The sequence below is a fragment of the Hyla sarda genome, chromosome 6 (assembly GCF_029499605.1).
Source record: "Hyla sarda isolate aHylSar1 chromosome 6, aHylSar1.hap1, whole genome shotgun sequence".
Lineage (NCBI taxonomy): Eukaryota > Metazoa > Chordata > Amphibia > Anura > Hylidae > Hyla > Hyla sarda.
This window is the reverse complement of record NC_079194.1, coordinates 80997395-81020391: the sequence shown is the minus strand read 5'-3', so window position 1 is coordinate 81020391 and position 22997 is coordinate 80997395. Positions and strand designations below refer to the sequence as shown.

Below are 22997 nucleotides of genomic sequence, written 5' to 3'. Positions count from 1 at the left end.
GGGACTCCTGGGATCTCGGCTGCAGCACCCCACTTTTATTACTGCACATAGCAAACTCGCTCTGTATGCAATGACGGGCAACACAGAGCCTGGAGCATCGTGACTTCACGGCTCTGCCCCTCGTGACATCAATCCCCGCCCACTTAATGCAAGTCTATGGGAGGGGGCGTGATGGCCGCCATGCCCCTCCCATAGACTTGTATTGAGGAGGCGGGCCATGACATCATGATGAGGTGCTGCAGCCAAGATCCCGGGGGTCCCCAGCGGCGGGACCCACGCAATCTGACATCTATTTGACTCAGTGCTTTGAGGTGAAAATGGACTGAGTCCCCAAGGGGTTAAAAATCTACTGCTAAAATCTTGATGCCATATAACACTTTCAGAAGTCTTGTGGAGTCCATAGATCAACAGGTGAAAGCTGTTTGGGGGACCTATGCAATATAAAAATATCAGGCAGGTAGTTTCATTGTTATGGTTTATCATTGTAAAGTTGCAAAAGTTTGCCATTGACTACAATAAAAAGATGGATTCCACAATTTGTTTATGTACAGTTGTATTGACTGCCATTTTCAATACAGCTAGAGCTGCAGAATCCTGTCATATCCTGGCTAAATGTATACCAAAAGGACATTATTTTGCCATATGTTTTCCTGTTTAGCTCTATGGGTATATTGGCACATATATCGGGACTTTTTTTCCATGCAAATGCACCATCAGTATACCACAGTGTAAAGTGAGTCTTATTTTTCTATATTTTTCATGCAAGCCACACATTGCCAAGACAGAATACATCATATGCAAAATATCATATTAGCACATAATCCTCAAGCATGGTTATGCACTCCCTCTCTAAGGATAGTGTGAGCTTGGTTTAATGAAAATATGTTTTGCTTGGTGTTTAACCAGTGAGCACCTTAGATGTAATCCCTAGATAAGAGAACTACTGAGTGAGATGGATAGTCTGTGAGAGGGGGAGGAAGGGGAGGGGGAGTGAGCAGAGGGAGGCTGCCATCAGATCACTCCTGCAAAGAGAGAACATTTGCAAAATATCCATTTTATGGGTAACGGGAACAGGAACATCATTACTACCATCCACTGTTATCACATTTGGGTAAGAATATTTTGATTTCTATTAATTACAATGTTTTACCAGTTTCCTTGCCTGAGGAGCAGCCTTTTATTTTGAGGATCCTTAGATATTTAAGATTGTTAGAGCAGCAAAGAAAATCTATAAACATAAACAGATTCTCGTAGCCTGGAACACGCACGGAGATAGCAACGCAGGTTGTACATGATGTCGCCTAGTAATTTATAGGAAAGAATGCACAACATGTCATGGCTATTGTTCTGCAAACTTATATATTTGGCAGAGATTTTCTGGTTGGTTTGAAAAAATGTCTTCATGGAAACTGTACATACAAGGGGAATGCACGCAGTGTTTTTTTTTTTATAAAATTATAAAATAAACAATAAAAATAAGTAGAAGAATTGTGTTATTGACAGTTTTTTCTAGGATGGGGGATGGGCTTACTTTTATTATAATTTTTTCTAATCATATATTTAAGTGTTTTTAGAGATTTTTTTTTAATTTGTTCTTGGTAACAAAATTATAGAGGGTTCATTTCCACCAGCAGGTTGAGCAACAATAATGACAGCTGAGAAGACGATTCCTATTATCAATGGCAAACCTGAGGATGCTCTGGATGCTGAAGCTTCAAGTTCTGAACTGGTACACAGTAATGATAAGAAAGTCCATGAAAGAGGACACTGGAACAATAAGGTGGAATTCGTGTTGTCCGTGGCTGGGGAAATTATTGGGCTTGGAAATGTGTGGAGATTTCCCTATCTGTGCTACAAGAATGGTGGAGGTAAGATGGAATCAGATTTGGCTGGGAACATCTTAAGAGCAGGAAACTTGGCTCTCTTCATGTGTGGTGTCATACTGTGATTTGCCAATTACCCTAATTACGGGATTTGTAGTCAAATTCTATTGTAATAGCATTGGAATTTTATTTTTTAAACTTACAAAACATTTTTTTCCAAAGGGGTGTCATTTGCTAACCCAATAAAGTAAAGGAAGGTTTGCAAGAAATGTTTATATGTTTTACTTTTGAATGAATCACAGATAATATCTTTGTTGTACTCTTTGAATTTAAATGGATGGAAAATTAAATATATATTAGGTAAAATTTATCATTTACACTTTTTTATTCTTTGCTATGTATTTTGTGCAATCTAATATTGAATACAACTAGTGTCTTCATTGCTGCTTTTTACCATATGCCCTATGATTTATTTTTTTTATACAGAGTCAGTGGTAAATATAGAAACAGGAACCAAGAGTTTGTCTAGCTTGGTGTTTCTCAACTACTATCCTCAAGGTTTCCCAACAAGCCATCATTTCAGAAAATATTCCATAGTGAATTGGCTTGTGGTGGTGATGCCTGATGCACTGACCATAATTATATTACCTATAAAAAACTAAGGAAATCCTGAAAGCATGAACTTTTGGGGGCCCTTGAGTCCTGGAACTGAGAAGCACTGCTTTAGAAGACCTGATTTTAAAGGGAAACTGAAAGCCGATCATCCACACTAAACCCAATGCACAAAGGGGTTACAGAGCAGGTGAACCAGATAACAACAAGGTATCACCAAATATGTGGTCTGGTCCTGGAGATACCAGTTGTAATAACCTGCATTGCTAATAGCCAGCTTTGCGTGATGGAGGCGGGACCCAGCATACTGGGTATGTCGGGTCCGGCCTCCATAGGGAAAAGTTTGCTTTTGATCCAGAGCAACTCCACTTCACTGAGAAAATCCAGCACAGATAGGAGAAATCCAGATGAATTAAAAAATAGTAAACTTTTTTGCTTCATCTTAAAAAATTTGTCACGGTGAACTACAATAACACATGCATAAAAACTAACGCGTTTTGATAAGTCCCTTTTTCAAGGCATTGCTTTTTTGCCTTAAAAAGGGGACTCATTGAAACATGTTGGTTTTATTAATGTGTTTTTGTAGTCCATTGTGATGGATTTTTAAAGATGAAGCAATAAAGTTTACTATTTTTTAATTAATATGGATGTCTCCAATCTTTGCTGGATTTTCTCCATGAAGGGGTGTTTTCCTGGATCATTGTGCTAACGATAACATGGCTGTGGGTTTTCCTGTGCACTGAGTAGGAGCAAAACAAACAAGACGTGGAGGAATACTACCAGCTTTGGATGACCTGTATTTTTATATAGTTTTTCTTTTTTTTTTTCTTATGTAAATCTGGCTTTTAGCAATGGAGGGTGGAGTAAGGGTAAACTAGTTCACCTGCACTACAACCGCATGTTTTGGGTTTAGTGCGAATTAACCGGCCGTCAGTTTTCCTTTAAAATCTTCCTAATAAATTGTTTGACAAATAACTTACTAGTAATTATTATAGCTGCATACCCTATCATAACAATAGAGTTTATAATATACTCAAAAGTAGGTATTCATTTGCCAGTATAGCTGGTGGGCATTAACTCAGGTTACTCCTTATTGGTGAGTCCAAAGTCCTTTATAGACTCGCACTGCTGAAAAACCACCCAAATACCTGTAAGACGGTTGAGTTACCAGATGCTCTTGGTATCCATGATGTTTTCTATACTTTATATCTTTTTAAAGTATACAAAACAATGTTTTTTTTCACATTGGGAGACAGAGTCAATATATATAACATTCAAATAATCCTTTTGCTTCATACATAAACCACTAGGGGAAGCTTAATGCATACTGTTTATAAGCTAAAGTCTAAGCTACCCCATTGCTGTGGCCAGCAGCTATAGTTAGCCTTAAGGGTGCGTTCCCACCTGGCGTATACGCAATGTATTTTACGCTGCGCAAAATTTACAGCAGCAGCGGGAAATACGCTGCGTATTCCTTGCTCACTACAGACAGCAGCAGCCCTATGTGTGTAGTGAGTTTTGGAGGCGGAGCCGTGTGCCGGCGTGACTGTGACGCACAGCTCCGCCTCTAAAACTCACTGCACACATAGGGCTGCCGCCGGAAAGCCCTGTGTGTATAGTGAGCAAGGAATACGCAGCGTATTTCCCGTTGCTGCCGGAAATACGCTGCGTATAAGCCAGGTGGGAACGCACCCTTAGGGTATGTTCACACTACATAATTCCCGCGGAATTCCGTGAGTGGAATGCCGCGAACGGAATTACATGCTGTGAATATAAACATCAGTGTGAATGGGATTCCGCAAGACCCGTTCACACTGCGGAATTTCAGCGGCGGACAATTCCGCCGCTGAAATTGTTCTGCGCAAATTAAAAACATGTTCATTGTTTGCGTGGAAGTCCGCGAACACTGCATAGCCATCAATGGTCCTACTGCAGAAGTTTTGCGGCGGCAGCTGCCAGAATGGAATCTCCGCTCGCGGAATTCTGCGAGCGGAGATTCCGTTGACTATCTGTAGTGTGAACGTACCCTTATGAAAGAAATTTATTAAAGATGTAAGCCAGTTTCCTGGTATACAAAAGTATACTTTTCTGAAAAGAAGATCGGACATAATGGGAGGGGACATGGCATCCATGGTAAAGAGGACTTACTGTAACTTACACCAGAAATACGCATTTGTTATTAGGGATGAGCGGCAGGGGCCATGTTAGAATTTGCGATATTTCGCAAATATGTGGATGAATATTCATCCTATGTTCGTGAAATTTGCATATTTGCTATGTTCGTTCTTTTTTTTTTTTTTCATGTGAAAATTCATAATGAAATTTGCATAGTGAAAATGCGCATTTATATCTTTCACCTAAAAGAAGGGAGGGATCAGTGTCCGGTCTGGAAGTGCCGATATTCACATAAAGATTTGCATATAAAGAAATAATGAACATTTTTCATTACGAATATATATCACTAAATATATCACTAAATATTCACGGAATCGCAAAGTGCCAATATTCGTTGTAAAAATTCACATTTTGAATATTCGCGCTCAACATGTGATGCCCACAAATCTGCTGAAGCTCATAGCTAGAGTAGATTTCCAAGTCTGGTCCATGGCCAGTAAGAGAGATGAGACAAATTTGTTGAGAGACTTGGGCCTAGATCTGGGACATCTTACACCAATGGACAATTACTTAAGACAGGCACATGAAAGGCTGATCTTAATAAATTCCCCCTATGTATAAGGGGGGAATTTGGAGTTCTGTTTAAAAAAAATGCTCTGACTACTATGTATATTTAAATTAGAACAAAATGTTAGACCTTAAAATTACATAGTATTAATGGGATAACATTCACATTGAGTTTTATAGTGTAATGGAAATGACCAGGCTACAAATTGAATTTATATCACAGTTTCAATGTATAATGGGGAGCTGGGGACCATCAATTTTCCATAGGGACATCTATGCACATGTTTGTCAAATAGCTAATTTTTTGCACGGTGCTTTAATAGTGTTTCAACAGAAGTCTATGATGTGTCTACTGTACAGTACCTTATTATGCATCTGATTTTATACAGAGTTTTTTTTCATATAAAGGCTTTATTTACAAACATAAATAAACGGTGACATCTTCTATTGGTCTCCTTCTGACCATTATAATATAACAATAGACTTAAGTTGTATAATTTTGATAAACATATAGATGTAGCAATAAGTAATAAACCAGAATTGAATGGCACCAAAAGCCAATATCTTGTTCTTCTCTAAGATCTATAAATCTTTGTTCTTAACTCTTCTTTAGAGCAATAAGCATCCTTCACTGTGTATCTTCAGTTTAATACATTTGTATACAATCTATATTCATTCCCCCAAATATCAAGCCAATTCACTGCAAAGCTTGGCAAATTGATTAAGCTGTATCATGTTGATGGGATAACCAATTGTGATGTCTTATGGAAAATTATGTTCTGTTCTGTAACAATTCTTATTGTCAAGTGTTTACTTGATTTAACTCCCAGAGGCATTACAGAAACATTAATGTATCTGGCTAGAGCTGCTGGTGCTATTACAAAGCTTGTAAAATATTTATAATGTCATCTATTGCATGCTCAGGCTGTCGAGCGGTGGTACTGTATATGCATTTAAAGACTGAAGCCTTGGCAAAAGTTGGGTTACCCAATAGCTTAAAGTAAACAATTTGAAAATCTTATAGAGGGACATTTATCAATGTTTGCTTATGTATTCTTTTTTTTAGCAATTTTTTCTTTACTTTTTTTTTGCTTATGTGTGACTTATTTATCAACTGGTTTCAGCCTGTTGATAATTTTCTTTCACGTAAGCAATTTTTACTTTTTTACTTTGGTAGTAGCTTTTTCTGCTCCATGTTTGAGCTGGAGTAAATTTAGTAAATTTTTAACGCTGTTGCGACTTTTTTTTGCGCAGTTGCGACTGTCGCAGTTAATAAATACCTGACTACCCGGAGTCCATTTTAAAATTATTACTACATAGTAAATTTTTGGAAAACTTGCTTTTCTCGCTTTCCAGTCAAAATGTCGCACGAAAAATCGCGTAGTCGCAGTCGACAATTTTGCGACAATTATAGTAAAGAAAACCTGACTAAACCAGTTGATAAATGTCCATAATTATTATCACGGTTTTGATGTATAATGGGGAGCTGGGGAACATCAATTTTCCACAGGGGCATCTTTGCACATGTTTGTCAAATAGCAAAAATTTTTCACGGGGCTTTAATAGTGTTTCAACAGAAGTCTATGATGTGTCTACTGTACAGTTCATCTGTTTACATCTTTTACAAAGATTAAAGAAGAAGTACATTGAATTTGCATGCCTACTGAATGAATACTCACATGGACAGGTTACATAATGCACATCATTTTTCCACAATTAATTGAATGATGGATGGTTTAAAAAATCATGGCTGAAGATGCCACAGGTATTCAATCTTTGTAGCTAGTGTCAAAGTAATTGCTGTAAAGTAAAGTAAAAGTGTCATTGTTGCATAATGAACAAATTAAGAAAATATAAGAAGAGGATGGAGGTGCCTTGTGTAGCCGTGGTATATCTTTGCAGTGGCCCTCTATGAGAGTGTCGTAGGATTGGCATCCAGGTGAAATCTCTTAATGGGGTATCCAGGGTATGCAAGCCGGCAGTAGGTTGGACGGTTTCCTGGCAAGGACCAGTAGGTACATAGAAGAGAAGGTAGAGAAAAAATGGTGCTACTGCAGTGGCGCTCCCATATAGGATCCAAATTAATGTGTGTTCAGTATCAAATAAGTTTATTGATATAAGTTTAAATACACAAACAAAATAAAAATTAAAAAGCAAGACGTGTTTCAGGAGGGTGATATCCCTTTGTCAATTGCAAATAAAATATGCATCTGCAACCTCTCAGTAAGAGGAGGTTTAAATACAGGAAAAAAGTGCCAAATAGGCAAATGGGGGCGTGGATGGGGGGAACATGGGGGAACATTAGAGTTATAATGTACCCAGACCAGGGAAGGGAAAGGGAGAAGTCCATATTTGTAAAGTCTTTAAAAGAAAAGGATTATAATAAATAATGAAAATACTGGGTTTAAAAAGTCTGCGCCGATATCCTGCTGTGGAGTGATCAATCGGGTGTCTCTGCGTCAGTTAGTTAGAAGTTGGCGCTGAAGGATCGGTGAGGAGCGACCAATCCGCATGAAGGGTTCAGTGGAAGGTGACCAATAAGATGTATAGGAACTCTGGTGTCATCATGTCTGGTGGTGGCCAAGTAGTGAATTCGTTGGTTAGCCAATCTGTTAGCCAATCAGCGAGGATCAGTGTTTTTACATGGAAGAGTCTGTATGTGTGCTGAATGGTGTGGTGCAGCAGAGTAAGGTTGAAGAAATGGAGAAGAGGGCGACCAATGGGAGAGCTCCTGTATTGTTCTATGGAGAAAAGGTAGTATTGTTACGTGCTGCAGAGTCTTCGTACTACGGCAGGTCAGCCAATGAAAAAACTTCTGGTGTTCCCTGGGCTTGGGGCATCCTAGGATTTCTGTTGACTAGTCCAAGCCTCACTAATTTATTCATGGGACACTTTGAAGAAAAAAATAATCTACACCAATCACCTATATAACCTCTGCATTACATACAAAAGGTACATTGATAATATTTTCATAATATGGGATGGGAGTAGAGAAGAACTCAAAACCTTTACCAAAGAGTTCAATAACAACAGCTGGAATATTCACTTCCCCTACAACCATTTTGAAAACAATGCAGGATACTTGGATGTAATTATTTACCACACTCCTGAAAGAGCTATAAAACTAAAACCTACTTCACGGTCGTAGATGGCAACAGTCATCTAGACTTCTCAAGCTGCCACTACAGTCAATGGACCCTGAACATCCCCTTTGGCCAATATAAAAGAATATGCCGCAACTGTACAGACAACAAGGACTACAACACACAGTGCAAATTCCTGGATAAACGTTTCAAAGCTAAAGAATATCCCCGCTCCCTCATTGCACACAGTCGGGACAAAGCTGGGAAATTAGATCAAAACTCTTGCCTTATGAAAGCCATCAAGGGCAAAGATGAAACCCAGACTGATTAGTTTTTCCTTTAACGCAATTACCACATACACAAGTGATAATAAAAGAAGCTGAAAAATCCTGGAATCACACTGGAAAACACTCATGCTGGATCCATTTCTAAAGGATATTCTACCCCCGAAATCGAACATCACTTTCAGGAGAACAAGAAACCTCAGGAATATCCTGACACCCAGCAAACTAAGAACAAATTCAAGCCAATCATGTGTAGACAATTCAACAGAAATCCTAGGATGCTACAGATGCAATACTAGCAACTGCAAATGCTGCTCCAGCATCACTAAAAAAAGGAAAACCTTCCAATCAAACTTCACAGGAGAAAGCTACAAAATTAAGAGCTTTATGAAGTGCAACTCTGCCTACATAATCTACCTACTTGAATGTCCCTGCAGCCTCCAATACATTGGGAGAACCACCCAGATCCTAAAAAAACATATTAATCAACACCGCTCAAATGTCACTCACGGCTACCAGATGCACAGCGTCTCCTGACACGGGGCCAGCAACCGCAACTGTGAATTTTGCCAGTTCACTGTAACTCCCATAGAGCACATTTCCAAAGACAAAAACCAGCGATACGCCCCCCTATGGAAGCAGGAGAATTTTTGGATTTACACCCTAAACCTGTTGGGGACCACGGTCGTATGGGTACACCCTTACACCCTGGTACTTAACCCCTTAAGGACCAAGGGCGTACAGGTACGCCTGTGCTCCCTGGTACTTAAGGACCAAGGACGTACCTGTACACCCGTTGGAATTTCGGTCCCGGCCGCGCGCCGGGCGGGGACCGGGGTGACTGCTGATATCTATCAGCAGGCACCCTGCGCAAATGCCCAGGGGGGTCAAATTTTGTAACCCCATTTCTTCTGAGTAAGAAAATACCCCAAATGTGGATGTAAAGTGCTCGGCGGGCGCACTACAATGCTCAGAAGAGAAGGAGTGCCATTGGGATTTTGAAGAGAAAATGTGTCCGGAATTGAAGGCCACGTGTGTTTACAAAGCCCCCATAGTGCCAGAACAATGGACCCCCCAACATGTGACCCCATTTTGGAAACTACACCCCTCACGTAATGTAATAAGGGGTACAGTGAGCATTTACGCCCCACAGGTTTCTGACAGATTTTTGGAACAGTGGTCCTTGAAAATGAAAAATTTTATTTTTCATTTGCTCAGCCCACTGTTCCAAAGATCTGTCAAATGTCAGTGGGGTGTAAATACTCACTGCACCCCTTATTAAATTCTGTGAGGAGGGTAGTTTCCAAAATGGGGTCACATGTGGGGTGGTCCACTGTTCTGGCACCACGGGGGGCTTTGTAAACGCACATGGCCTCTGACTACCATTCCAAACAAATTCACTCTTCAAAAGCTCAATGGCGCTCATCCTCTTCTGAGCATTGTAGTTCGACCACAGGGCACTTGACGTCCACACATGGGATATTTCCATACTCAGAAGAAATGGGGTTGCAAATTTTGGGGGGTATTTTCAGCGGTATTTTTTTTTACATATGCAAAAGTTGTGAAACCCCTGTGGGGTATTAAGGCTCACTTTATTCCTTGTTACGTTCCTCAAGGGGTCTAGTTTCTAAAATGGTTTGCCATGTGTTTTTTTTTTTTGCTGTTCACGCACCATAGGGGCTTCCTAAATGCGGCATGCCCCACAACCAAAATTTGCTCTCAAAAACCCAAATATGACTCCTTCTCTTCTGAGCATTGTAATTCGCCCGTAGTGCACTTCAGATCAACTTATGGGGTACCTCCATACTCAGAAGGGATGGGGTTACAAATTTTGGGGGTAATTTCTGCTATTAACCCTTGCAAAAATCTGAAATTTGGGGGGAAACACACATTTTAGTGAAAACTTTTTTTTTTTTACATATGCAAAAGTCGTGAAACACCTGGGGGGTATTAAGGCTCACTTAATTCCTTGTTACGTTCCTCAAGGGGTCTAGTTTCCAAAATAGTATGCCATGTGGGTTTTATTTGCTGTTCTGGCACCATAGGGGCTTCCTAAATGCAACATTCCCCCCAAAAACCATTTCAGAAAAACATACTCTCCAAAATCCCCTTGTCGCTCCTTCGCTTCTGAGCCCTCTACTGCGCCCACCGAACACTTTACATAGACATATGAGGTATGTGCTTACTCGAGAGAAATTGGGCTACAAATACACGTATAAATTTTCTCCTTTTACCCCTTGTAAAAATTCAAAAATTGGGTCTACAAGAACATGCAAGTGTAAAAATGAAGATTGTGAATTTTCTCCTTCAATTTGCTGCTATTCCTGTGAGACACCTAAAGGGTTAAAACGCTGACTGAATGTCATTTTGAATACTTTGGGGGGTGCAGTTTTTATAATGGGGTCTTTTATGGGGTATTTCTAATATGAAGACCCTTCAAATCCACTTCAATCCTGAACTGGTCCCTGAAAAATGGTGAGTTTGAAAATTTTGTGAAAAATTGGAAAATTGCTGCTATACTTTAAAGCCCTCTGATGTCTTCCAAAAGTAAAAACTTGTCAATTTTATGATGCAAACATAAAGTAGACATATTGTATATGTGAATATATTTTTTGGGGGGGGAATATCCATTTTCTTTACAAGCAGAGAGCTTCAAAGTTAGAAAAATGAAAAATTTTCAATTTTTTCATCAAATTTTGGGATTTTTCACCAAGAAAAGATGCAAGTTACCACAAAAATAGTAGAATATGTCACGAAAAAACAATCTCGGAATCAGAATGATAACTAAAAGCATTCCAGAGTTATGTTTAAAGTGACAGTGGTCAGATGTTCAAAAAACGCTCTGGCCCTAAGGTGTAAAATGGCCTGGTCCTTAAGGGGTTAAGGACCAAGGGCATACCTGTACGCCCATGGGAATTTTGACTGGACAGGGATCATACCGAAATGTCTGCTGAAATCATTCAGCAGCCATCCTGTGCAAATGCCTGGGGGGAGTCCTGAGACCCCCCCCCTATGTCGGCGATCGCTGCAAATCAATGATTAGTTCAGACCAATGATTTGCGACGATTCCGGGCTGATCGGGTCTTTAATGACCCGGTAGCCTGGAAAATAAGGATGATCGGAGCTTTGAGAGACAGCTCCGACCATCCTGAAGGATAGGAGCGAGGTGGCAGTGGTGCCTCCTCCTCCTATCCCCTGCGATTGGCCAGTCAGGACTGACCGGTGAATCGCAGGGCAGGGACGGGGGTGAAAGTTAATTTCCCCCGCTCTGCCCGCCCTTGGGTTTCAGGGCAGAGCAGGGGAAAGATGGTGGCGATGGTGCAGTGGGGACCAGCGGCAGTTACCTCCGGTGCGGGGACCAGGGACCACGACCATCGGCTGATAGGAGGCGGGCGGCAGGCAAGTGGCGGCGGTGTCAGATGCAGCTGTGAAGATTTCCGTAAAGTGATCTTCACAGTTGTATCTAGGAGTTTCAGAACTACAACTCCCAGCATGCCCAGACAGCCTTTGGCTGTCTGGGCATGCTGGGAGTTGTAGTTTTGCAACATCTGGAGGGCCGCAGTTTGGAGACTGCTGTCCTTCCAGATGTTGTAAAACTACAACTCTCAGCATGCCCAGACAGTCCGGGCATGCTGGGAGTTATAGTTCTGTAACATCCGGCCCTTCAGATGCAGAAGAACTACAACTCCCAGCATACCTGGACAGTCTCAGTATGCTGGGGGTTGTAGTTTTGCAACATCTGTACAGTGGTGTCAAAACTGTAGCGCTCCAGATGTCAATTCAAAGCGTGCTGAGACTATCCAGGCATGCTGGGAGTTGTAGTTCGGCAACGTCTGGCCCTTCAGATGTTGCCGAACTACAACTCCCAGCATGCCTGGGCAGTCTGGGCATGCTTGGAGTTGAAGTCTTGCAACATCTGAGGGCTACAGTTTTAAGACCACTACACAGTGGTCCCCAAACGGTTCTCCCCCAGTTGTTGCATAACTACAACTCCCAACATGCCCTTCGGCTGTCTGGGCATGCTGGGAGTTGTAGTATTGCAACAACTGGAGGCACACTGGTTGGGAAACATTGAGTTAGGAAACAGACAGTGGTGCGGAAACACTGCGGTAGTCTGTTACCTAACTCAGTGTTTCCCAATCCCAACCTATGTGCCTCTAGCTGTTGCATAACTACAACTCCCAGCATGCACGGTCTGTCAGTGCATGCTGGGAGTTGTACTTTTGCCCCCCCCCTCCCCCCATGTGTACAGGGTTCATTCACATGGGTGGGGGTGTACAGTAAGTTTCCCGCTTCAAGTTTGAGATGCGGCAAATTTTCCGCTGCAGCAGAAAACTCACTGTAAACCCCCGCCTGTATGAATGTACCCTAAAAACACTACACTAAACTAACCCTAAATAAAGAGTAAAACACTACATATACACTACACCCTTACACTGTCGCCCCTCCCCTCTCCCAATAAAAATTGAAAATGTCTTGTACGTCAGTTTTTCCAAAACGGAGCCTCCAGCTGTTGCAAAATAACAAATCCCAGTATTGCCGGACAGCCATTGACTGTCCAGACATGTTGGGAGTTTTGCAACAGCTGGAAGCACCCTGTTTGGGGGAAACTGACATACAGTATTTTTTGCGGAGGAGGCAAGTGTAACACTTGCATCCAGGTACACCCCTATGAAAATCAATAATTTAGGCCTCAAATTGCGCATAGCGCACTCTCACTTCAGAGGCCTGTCGTATTTCAAGGCAACAGTTTATGGCCACACATGGGGTATCTCCGTACTCGGGAGAAATTGTGCTACGAATTTTTGTCGGCTTTTTCTCCTTTTACCCCTTAAGGAAAGGTAAAGTTGGGGTCTACACCAGCATGTTAGTGTAAACATGTTTTATTTTTTCCACTTACATACTGGTAAAAGGAAAAAGACCCCCAAATTTGTAACACAATTTCTCCCAAGTACGGAAATACCCCATATGTGGATGTAAAACATGGCTCAGGAGTGAGAACGCACTATGTACATTTGAGGCCTAAACTGGTGACTTGCACAGAGGTGGCTGCTGGTTACAACGGTTCTGACATAAACGCAAAAAAAAATACCCACATGTGACCCCATTTTGGAAACTGCACCCTTCACGGAACGTCATAAGGGGTATAGCGAGCCTTAACACCCCACTTGTGACTGACAGATTTTTGGAACAGTGGTCCATGAAAATGAAAAATTTAATTTTTCATCTGCACAGCCCACTGTTACAAAGATCTGTCAAACGCCAGTGTGATGCAAATGCTCACTGCACCCCTTGCTATGTTCTTTGAGGAGTTAAGTTTCCCAAATACTATGCCATGTAGGGTGTTTTTCACTGTTCTAAATGAGATACGACCCCCAAAAACTATTTCAGCAAAATTTGCTTTCCAAAAGCCCAATGTCGCTCCTTCCCTTCTGAGCCCTCTAGTGCAGCCGCAGATCACTTTACATCCACATATGATGTATTTCCTTACTCGAGAGAAATGGGGTTTCAAATCTGGGGGGACATTTTCATCTATTACCCCTTGTGAAAATGAAAAATAAGCATTTTAGTGAAAAAAATAACACTTTTCATTTTCACATCCAACTTTATTGAAAATTCGTCAAACACCTGTGGGGTGTTAAGGCACACTGTACCACTTGTTAAATTCCTTGAGGGGTGTAGTTTCCCAAATAGTATACCATGTGGGGTGTTTTTCACTGTTCTGGTACCATAGGGGCTTCCAAAATGTGACATGCCCCGCAAAAACCATTTCAGCAAAATTTACTCTCCAAAATCCCATTGTCGCTTCTTCTCTTCTGAGCCCTTTAGTGCACCCACAAAGCACTTTACATCCACATATGAGGTATTTCCTTACTCAGGAGAAATTAAATTACACATTTTGGGAGACTTTTTCTCCTTTTACCCCTGGTAAAAATAAAAAATATGGGTCTACAAGAACATGTTCGTGTAAAGATTTTGAATTTTCGCCTCCACTTTGTTGCTATTCCTGTGAAACACCTAAAGGGTTAACAAACTTTCTGAATGTCATTTTCAATACGTTTTCATAATGTGGTCCATTATGGGGTATCTCTAACATAAAGACCCTCAAATTTAGTTCAAAACTGAACTGGCCGCTAGAAAATTCAGATTTTGAAATTTACTTGAAAAATTGCTGCTGAACTTTGAAGCCCTCTGATGTCTTCAAAAAGTAAAAACGTGTCAACTTTATGATGTCAACATAAAGTAGACATATTGTGTATGTGAATCAATGTGTAATTTATTTGGTGTGTCTATTTTCCTTACAAGCAGAGAGCTTCAAGGTTATAAAAATGCTAAATTTTAAAATTTTTCACTTGTCACGAAAAAACAATCTCGGAATCAAATTCATAAGTACAAGCATCCCAGAGTTATTAATGCTTAAAGTGACAGTGGTCAGATGTGCAAAAAATGCTCTGGTCAAAATGGGCTTGATCCACAAGGGGTTAAACATTGGTCCCACTGACTATCCTCAAAGACTTCCACCAGATTCCTCCAGTGACACCCACAACGGAGTCCAAGCCCACGGAACACCAGAAGTTTTTTCATTGGCTGACCTGCCGTACTACGAAGACTCTGCAATAATAACTTTTCTCCAAAGAACAATGCAGAAGCTCTCCCATTGGTCGCCATCTTCTCCATTTATTCAAAACCAACTATGTCGCGCCACACCATCCAGCGCACATACAGACTCTTCCACGTAAAAATACTGATCTTCGCTGATTGGCTAACAGAACAGCCTATCGAACCAATGAATTCGCTACTTGGCCACCACCGGACATCGGCGCTAGAGTTCCTATATATCTGATTGGTCGCCTCCCACTGAACCCTCAATGTCGATTGGTCACCGATCCTTCAGCGCCAACTTCAAACTCATCCTTACCTAATCTGCTTGACTACAGCTGACGCCGAGACACCCGACTGGTTGCTCCACAACAGGATACTGGTGCACACTTTTTAAACCCAGTATTTTTATTATATATTTTAATCCTTTTCTTTTAAAGACTTTACAAATATGGACTTCTCCCTTTCCCTTCCCCTGTCTGGGTCCATTATGTGTACTGGGTACACTCTGATGTTTACTGTGATGTTCCCCCATCTGTACACGCTCCCTTTTGCCGAATTAGTCTATTTTTCCTGTATTTAAACCTCCTCTTACTGAGAGGTTGCAGATCACTATTTAATTTGCAATTGATAAAGGGAGATTACCCTCACAAAATGTGTCTTGCTTTTTTAATATGTTTGTTGCTATTTTATTTTGATTTTGTTTGTCTATTTAAACTTGTATCAATAAACCTATTTGATACCGAACACACAGGACACAGGACTTCAGATCCTATATGGGACTGCAGTAGCACCATTTTTTCTCTATCTACTCTTCTATTGTTGCATATTGAGAGTGTTCACAAGAGCCATGCTTAACGAGTACTGCAGTTAAAAGTCCACACGACAGGGGATAAGTGTCATATCCAGTGGAGTCAGACCGCTAGGACTTCCTACGATCTTCAGAAAGGGTCCCAGCTGTCTTAAAGGAGTGCAGGCTGGGGTCGGCGTCCAGAGTCTCTTCAAAGCTCCAATAGAAAATGAATGGAGCCTTTACCATCCCCAGCACCATACTCATCTCGGACAGCCGTGACCCCGTTCAGCAGATCTGTGAGGAGTCCATCTCTTGAACAGTAGATTCTTTTATACTCGCTGTACTATCATGTGGGGTTGTGTGTTCAGCTTTGTTTTCCATTCTGATCAGAACTAGTTTCCCTCTTCTCTAAAGTATATGTAGTATCCACATGTGTTTATTTAACATAACTTTCACAACATAATATAATATGCACTCTATACAAAAGGAAGCTTTCTTTTCAGAAAATATAGTAGTTTTGTATGATGTTTGGCGAGGTTGGAGTATGGCACCAAGTATTTACCTACCCCTCGTCTCGACAGACAATAGCAAACACTTTTATATAATACTTTCAGTTCCCTGACAGTGTTTTGCATGGAGTATCCTTCATTACAAAAACAAATAGACTGTCACGATTCGGCTTACAGGTTGTGGATCCACTGTGTCAGCGAGGGATTGGTGTGGACCGTGCTGGTGGACCGGTTCTAAGTGGCTACTGGTGTTCACCAGAGCCCGCCGCAAAGCGGGATGGTCTTGCTGCGGCGGTAGCAACCAGGTCGTATCCACTAGCATCGGCTCAACCTCGCTGACTGCTGAGAAGGCGTGGGACAGAAGGACTAGGCAGAGGCAAGGTCAGACGTAGCAGAAGGTTGGGACAGGCGGCAAGGTTCGTAGTCAATATGGATAGCAGGAGATCAGGTAACACAGGCTTGGACAACACTAAACGCTTTCACTGGCACAAGGCAACAAGATTCGGCAAGGGAGTGCAGGGGAAGTGATGTGATATAGCCAGGGAGCAGGTGGAAGCTAATCAAGCTAATTGGGCCAGGCACCAATCATTGGTGCACTGGCCCTTTAAGTCTCAGAGAGCTGTCGCGTGCGCCCTAGAGAGCGGAGCCGCTCGCGCCAGCACATGACAGCCGGGGACCGGGACGGGTAAGTGACTTGGGATGCGATTCGCGAGCGGGCGCGTCCCGCTGTGCGAATCGCATCCCCGCCGGCAATGTCAGTGCAGCGCTCCTGGTCAGCGGGTCTGACCGGGGCGCTGCAGGGAGAGAGACGCCGTGAGCGCTCCGGGGAGAAGCAGGGACCCGGAGCGCTCGGCGTAACAGTACCGCCCCCTTAGGTCTCCCCCTTTTTTTGTCCGGTAGCTGCTTCACACGGGACGAGGACACCGGGAGTGACTGTAGGGTTTCCTCAAAGGCAGGTAGTACAGCAGGAGTGGGAATGGGGAGGGAGGGCAGAGGGTGAAGCTTTGCACGGGGCAGTGTGTCACCAGGACGGGGGCCATGAGGGGGCAAGGTACAGTCCTGATAAGCCTTGGGGAGACCAGGTGTAGGAGGAGGCACTGAGGCTTGCCTGACGGGACTGGGAGGGGGGGAGAGGCATTTCTTATGGCAAGCAGAGTCCCAGTTCTTGATCTCCCCGGTGGTCCAGTCAAGGGTGGGAGAATGAAGCTGGAGCCATGGCAGACCGAGGAGGACCTCAGAAGTGCAGTTGGGAAGGACAAAAATTTCAATCAATTCGTGATGGGGTCCAATGCACATTAAGAGGGGTTTTGTGCGGTAACGCACGGTGCAATCCAATCTAACTCCGCTGACCGCGGAAATGTAGAGTGGCTTGACGAGACGGGTCACCGGGATGCAGAATTTATTCACCAAAGAATCCAAAATAAAATTTCCAGAGGCACCAGAGTCCAAGCAGGCCACGGCTGAAAGGGAGGAGTTGGCAGAAGGAGAAATCCGCACGGGCACCGTGAGACGTGGAGAAGCAGACTTTGAACCAAGAGACGCCACACCCACGTGAGCTGGGTGCGTGCGTGCGTTTCTCAGACGTGGAGGACGAATAGGGCAATCCACCAAGAAATGCTCGGTACTGGCACAGTACAGACAAAGATTTTCTTCCCTACGGCGATTCCTCTCTTCCTGGGTCAGGCGAGACCGATCCACTTGCATGGCCTCCTCGGCGGGAGGCCCAGGCGTAGATTGCAAGGGATACTGTGGGAGATGTGCCCAGAGATCTAAGTCTTTTTCCTGGCGGAGCTCCTGGTGCCTTTCAGAAAAATGCATGTCAATGCGGGTGGCCAAATGGATAAGTTCTTGCAGGTTGGCAGGAATCTCTCGTGCGGCCAGCACATCCTTGATGTTACTGAATAGGCCTTTTTTAAAGGTCGCGCAGAGAGCCTCGTTATTCCAAGATAATTCAGAAGCAAGAGTACGAAATTGGATGGCGTACTCGCCTACTCAAGAATTATCCTGGACCAGGTTCAGCAGGACAGTCTCGGCAGAAGAAGCTCGGGCTGGTTCCTCGAAGACACTACGGACTTCAGCGAAGAAGGACTGGACTGTGGCTGTGGCAGGATCATTGCGGTCCCAGAGCGGTGTGGCCCAAGACAAGGCCTTTCCTGAAAGAAGGGTCACTACGAACGCCACCTTAGACCGTTCTGTAGGAAACAAGTCCGACAACATCTCTATATGCAGGGAACATTGAGACAAAAATCCACGGCAGAGTCTAGAGTCCCCATTAAATTTGTCCGGCAGGGACAAGCGGAGGCTAGGAGCGGCCACTCGCTGCGGAGGAGGTGCAGGAGCTGGCGGAGGAGATGGTTGCTGCTGTAGTAGAGGCAGAAGTTGCTGTAACGTGGAGGTCAACTGCGACAGCTGCTGTCCTTGTTGGGCAATTTGATGCGATTGCTGAGCGACCACCGTGGTAAGGTCAGCGAGACTTGGCAGCGGCACCTCAGCGGGATCCATGGCCGGATCTACTGTCACGATTCGGCTTACAGGTTGTGGATCCACTGTGTCAGCGAGGGATTGGCGTGGACCGTGCTGGTGGACCGGTTCTAAGTGGCTACTGGTGTTCACCAGAGCCCGCCGCAAAGCGGGATGGTCTTGCTGCGACGGTAGCAACCAGGTCGTATCCACTAGCAACGGCTCAACCTCGCTGACTGCTGAGAAGGCGTGGGACAGAAGGACTAGGCAGAGGCAAGGTCAGACGTAGCAGAAGGTCGGGACAGGCGGCAAGGTTCGTAGTCAATATGGATAGCAGGAGATCAGGTAACACAGGCTTGGACAACACTAAACGCTTTCACTGGCACAAGGCAACAAGATCCGGCAAGGGAGTGCAGGGGAAGTGATGTGATATAGCCAGGGAGCAGGTGGAAGCTAATCAAGCTAATTGGGCCAGGCACCAATCATTGGTGCACTGGCCCTTTAAGTCTCAGAGAGCTGGCGCGCGCGCGCCCTAGAGAGCGGAGCCGCGCGCGCCAGCACATGGCAGCCGGGGACCGGGACGGGTAAGTGACTTGGGATGCGATTCGCGAGCGGGCGCGTCCCGCTGTGCGAATCGCATCCCCGCCGGCAATGTCAGTGCAGCGCTCCCGGTCAGCGGGTCTGACCGGGGCGCTGCAGGGAGAGAGACGCCGTGAGCGCTCCGGGGAGGAGCAGGGACCCGGAGCGCTCGGCGTAACATAGACTTTGACTCTTCTTATGAAAGATATTGGACAGTTTTGAAAGCAGAAGTAGAACATAATGCATGGCTTAACAATGTGACTTTATAACAATGAATAATCATTCTTGGCCAATTTGTTGTATGGAATATCCTGCATTGCGCAATACATTAACAAATGGGTATAGTTATATAGTCTATTCATTTTACTCTTAACAAAATATTATTTACCTATTCATAGAATCTTCTTATGAGTTCTGTTAAACACCATTGATCTTCAGTGCACTGACATAACTGCAAACCTTTCTTTGCTTTATGAGACTAATCTCTAGCACCAATCAATGTTTATGACCTCCAGGGAATGCCGTGCCACATGGTATTACACATTTTTAATGGTGAGCTATGGAAGAAGACTGGTTACTGGTTTCAATGGAATGTCCAATGTTATTAATATGTCAGTTTCACTTAAATTGAGCTATGACCTCGGAATGATCCAGCATAAATGAAGATGGAATTGTGAAATTAACTGTCATGCTGAACTCCAGATTAATCATCTTGGGGAGTTACCTCTGATGGGATTTAAAAAAATGACATTTTGAAGACATATCCCATGTCAAGATTAAATATGCTACCTTTTAATAATCAGTTATCTATTTAGGTATATTTGGTATATAGAAAATGCATAAATTCTGGCCAAGCATTATTGTATAGGTACATTTAAAGGACTTTTTTTTTTTTCAATATGCCCTGGTTGCTTGCTTAGACATAAAATAAAAACCTGTACTTACCTTCCTTGCTCTCCTGCAGCCTCCATTATCCCTGCTCTTGGGTCTCCATCACAGTCTACTTCCTGGTGATGTGGTCAATACATCACATTGCTGCTCACCCAACAGTTGGCCAAGGTGGGGCACCGGGTGTCATAATAACAGAGGCAGTGGGGGAACAAGACAAGGAGGAGCAGTTTTTTTTGTTTGTTTGTTTAAGGAGGCAGCTTGGGCACATGTTTAAAATTTTCTTTTTGCTGAAAGACCCCTTTAAATTAAGATTCAAACATATTCAATTACTATGATTGAATTATATGTTTTGATAAGTAATCTGCAGAATAGATAAAGGAAATCACAAATTTATTAATATTTTAATTAATTGGGTATACCAAATGTTACTTTTAAAATGTGAAAAAGATTTTTCTACAAAAACGTCCCCAGTTATCTTTTTATCTTTTAGGTATATTATATATATATATATATATATATATATATATATATATATATATAGTATATATACTGTGTATCTAGGTATATATATATATATATATATATATATATATATATATATATATATATACTGTGTTGAGCTGTGAAGACTATCTAATCATAATGAATGGTCCCTAAGACTTTTGAGAGATGATGGAATTGATTTACCAGGTTTAAGACTTTGCATTTTAGATAAATAATGGACCAAGGTATTTGTAAATATTTGCTCATACAAAATACATTTTTACCTGGGGTATTTTGTATTCTGCTCATGAAAAAGAGAAGGCGGATTGTGTATCCTCCCCCAATCACTGAAGTGAGGCCATGACTTCACCTACGAGTGAAGTCATGGCTTATACATGTAAGTGTATGTATACATTATATATATATATATATATATATATATATATACACAGTGGTCCCTCAACATACAATGGTAATTCGTTCCAAATGAACCATGGTTAGTTGACACCATCATATGTTGAGGCATCCGTGCAATGAAAATAGTAGGAAGTTATACTCACCTGTCCCCGCCGCTCCGGACCGTCACCACTGCCTTGGATGTCGCCCTCCATCACTGTCACCGCGTCCCTGGGGTGTCCTCACCACTTCAGACCCTCTCTGCTGCCTGGGATCGTCGCTCTTCATCGCCGTTATCACGTCGATGCGCACGCCGCTCCTATTTGATGACGTGCGCGGCAACATGATCACGACGAAGGAGAGCGACGGCTATGCAGGGGATCCTGAAAAGGATGGTCTGGAGTGACGGAGATGGGTGAGTGATCATCACCGGACCACATGGGGCACCTTAAACGGCTATCCAGCGGCAGCTGAAGCAGTCTGCGTTGCCGGATAACCGCTTATGCGATGGCCCCGACATAGAAAAGCATCCTATGTTGATGCTGCCTTCAACATACCTTGAAATTATCGTATGTCAGGGCCATCGTAGGTCGGGGGGGTCACTGTATACACAGTGGGGAACAAAAGTTTGGGCACCCCAGGTAAAAAATTTTATTAATGTGCATAAAGAAGCCAAGGAAATATGGAAAATCCTCCAAAAGGCATCAAATTACAGATTAGACATTCTTATAATATGTCAATAAAAGTTAGATTTTATTTCCATCATTTACACTTTCAAAATAACAGAAAACAAAAAAATGGCATCTGCAAAAGTTTGGGCACCCTGCAGAGTTAATATCTTGTACTGCCCCCTTTGACAAGTATCACAGCTTGTAAATGCTTTTTGTAGCCAGCCAAGAGTATTTCAATTCTTGTTTGAGGTATCTTTGCCCATTCTTCCTTACAAAAGTCTTCCAGTTCTTTGAGATTTCTGGGCTGTCTTTAACGCACTGCTCTTTTAAAGTCTATCCATAGATTTTCAATTATATTGAGGACAGGAGATTGTGAAGGCCATGGCAAAACCTTCAGTTTACGCCTCTTGGTGTAATCCCCCGTTTATTGAATACATTTTTCCTTCTACAATTGAGATGTTCCCTGTGCCACTGGCTGCAATACAACCCCAAAGCATGATTGATCCACACCCATGCTTAACAGTTAGACAGAGGTTCTTTTCATTAAATTCTGTTCCCCTTTTTCTCCAAACGTACCTTTCCTCATTCCAACCAAAAAGTTCAATTTTAACCTCATGGGTCCACAGAACTTGTTTCCAAAATGCATCAGGCTTATCTATATGTTCATTTGCAATGTTCAAATGCTGAATTTTGTGGTGAGGATGTAGAAGAGGATTTCTTCTGATGACTCTTCCATGAAGACCATATTTGTACAAGTATCTCTTTATAGTGGAATATTATACCACAACTCCAGTGTCTGCCAGATCTTTCTGGAGGGATTGTGCAGTCAAGTGTGGGTTTTGAATAGTTTTTCTCACAATCCAGCAAGCTGTTCTGTCTGATTTTGTTCTTGGTTTTCCAGATCTTGCTTTAACTTCCACTGTTCCTGATTACTGCCATTTCTTAATTACATTCCGAACAGAGGATATTGACATCTGTAAACATTTTGCTATCTTCTTATAGCCTTCTCCAGCTTTGTGAGCGTAAACTATTTTCAGTTTTAGATTTCTAGACAACTGCTTAGAAGAACCCATGGTGCTGATTGTTGGAGCAAGGCCAGATGAGTCTGGGCATTTAAAACCTTTGAGATGT

At 42.7% G+C, this 22997-nt stretch overlaps 1 protein-coding gene across 2 annotated transcripts in view; it reads left to right on the top strand.

Moving 5' to 3' along the window:
- Positions 1–995: 995 nt before the first annotated feature.
- SLC6A11 (solute carrier family 6 member 11) overlaps positions 996–22997 on the top strand; it is a 375576-nt gene continuing 353574 nt past the window's right edge. Inside the window, exons 1-2 of one of the 2 annotated variants that reach the window (XM_056524287.1) lie at positions 996–1111; positions 1632–1868. In XM_056524287.1, the coding sequence (XP_056380262.1) occupies positions 1649–1868 (220 nt within the window). In that variant the 5' untranslated portion in view covers positions 996–1111; positions 1632–1648. The remainder of the gene's footprint in view (positions 1112–1631; positions 1869–22997) is intronic. The other variant, XM_056524288.1, reaches the window with a different exon arrangement.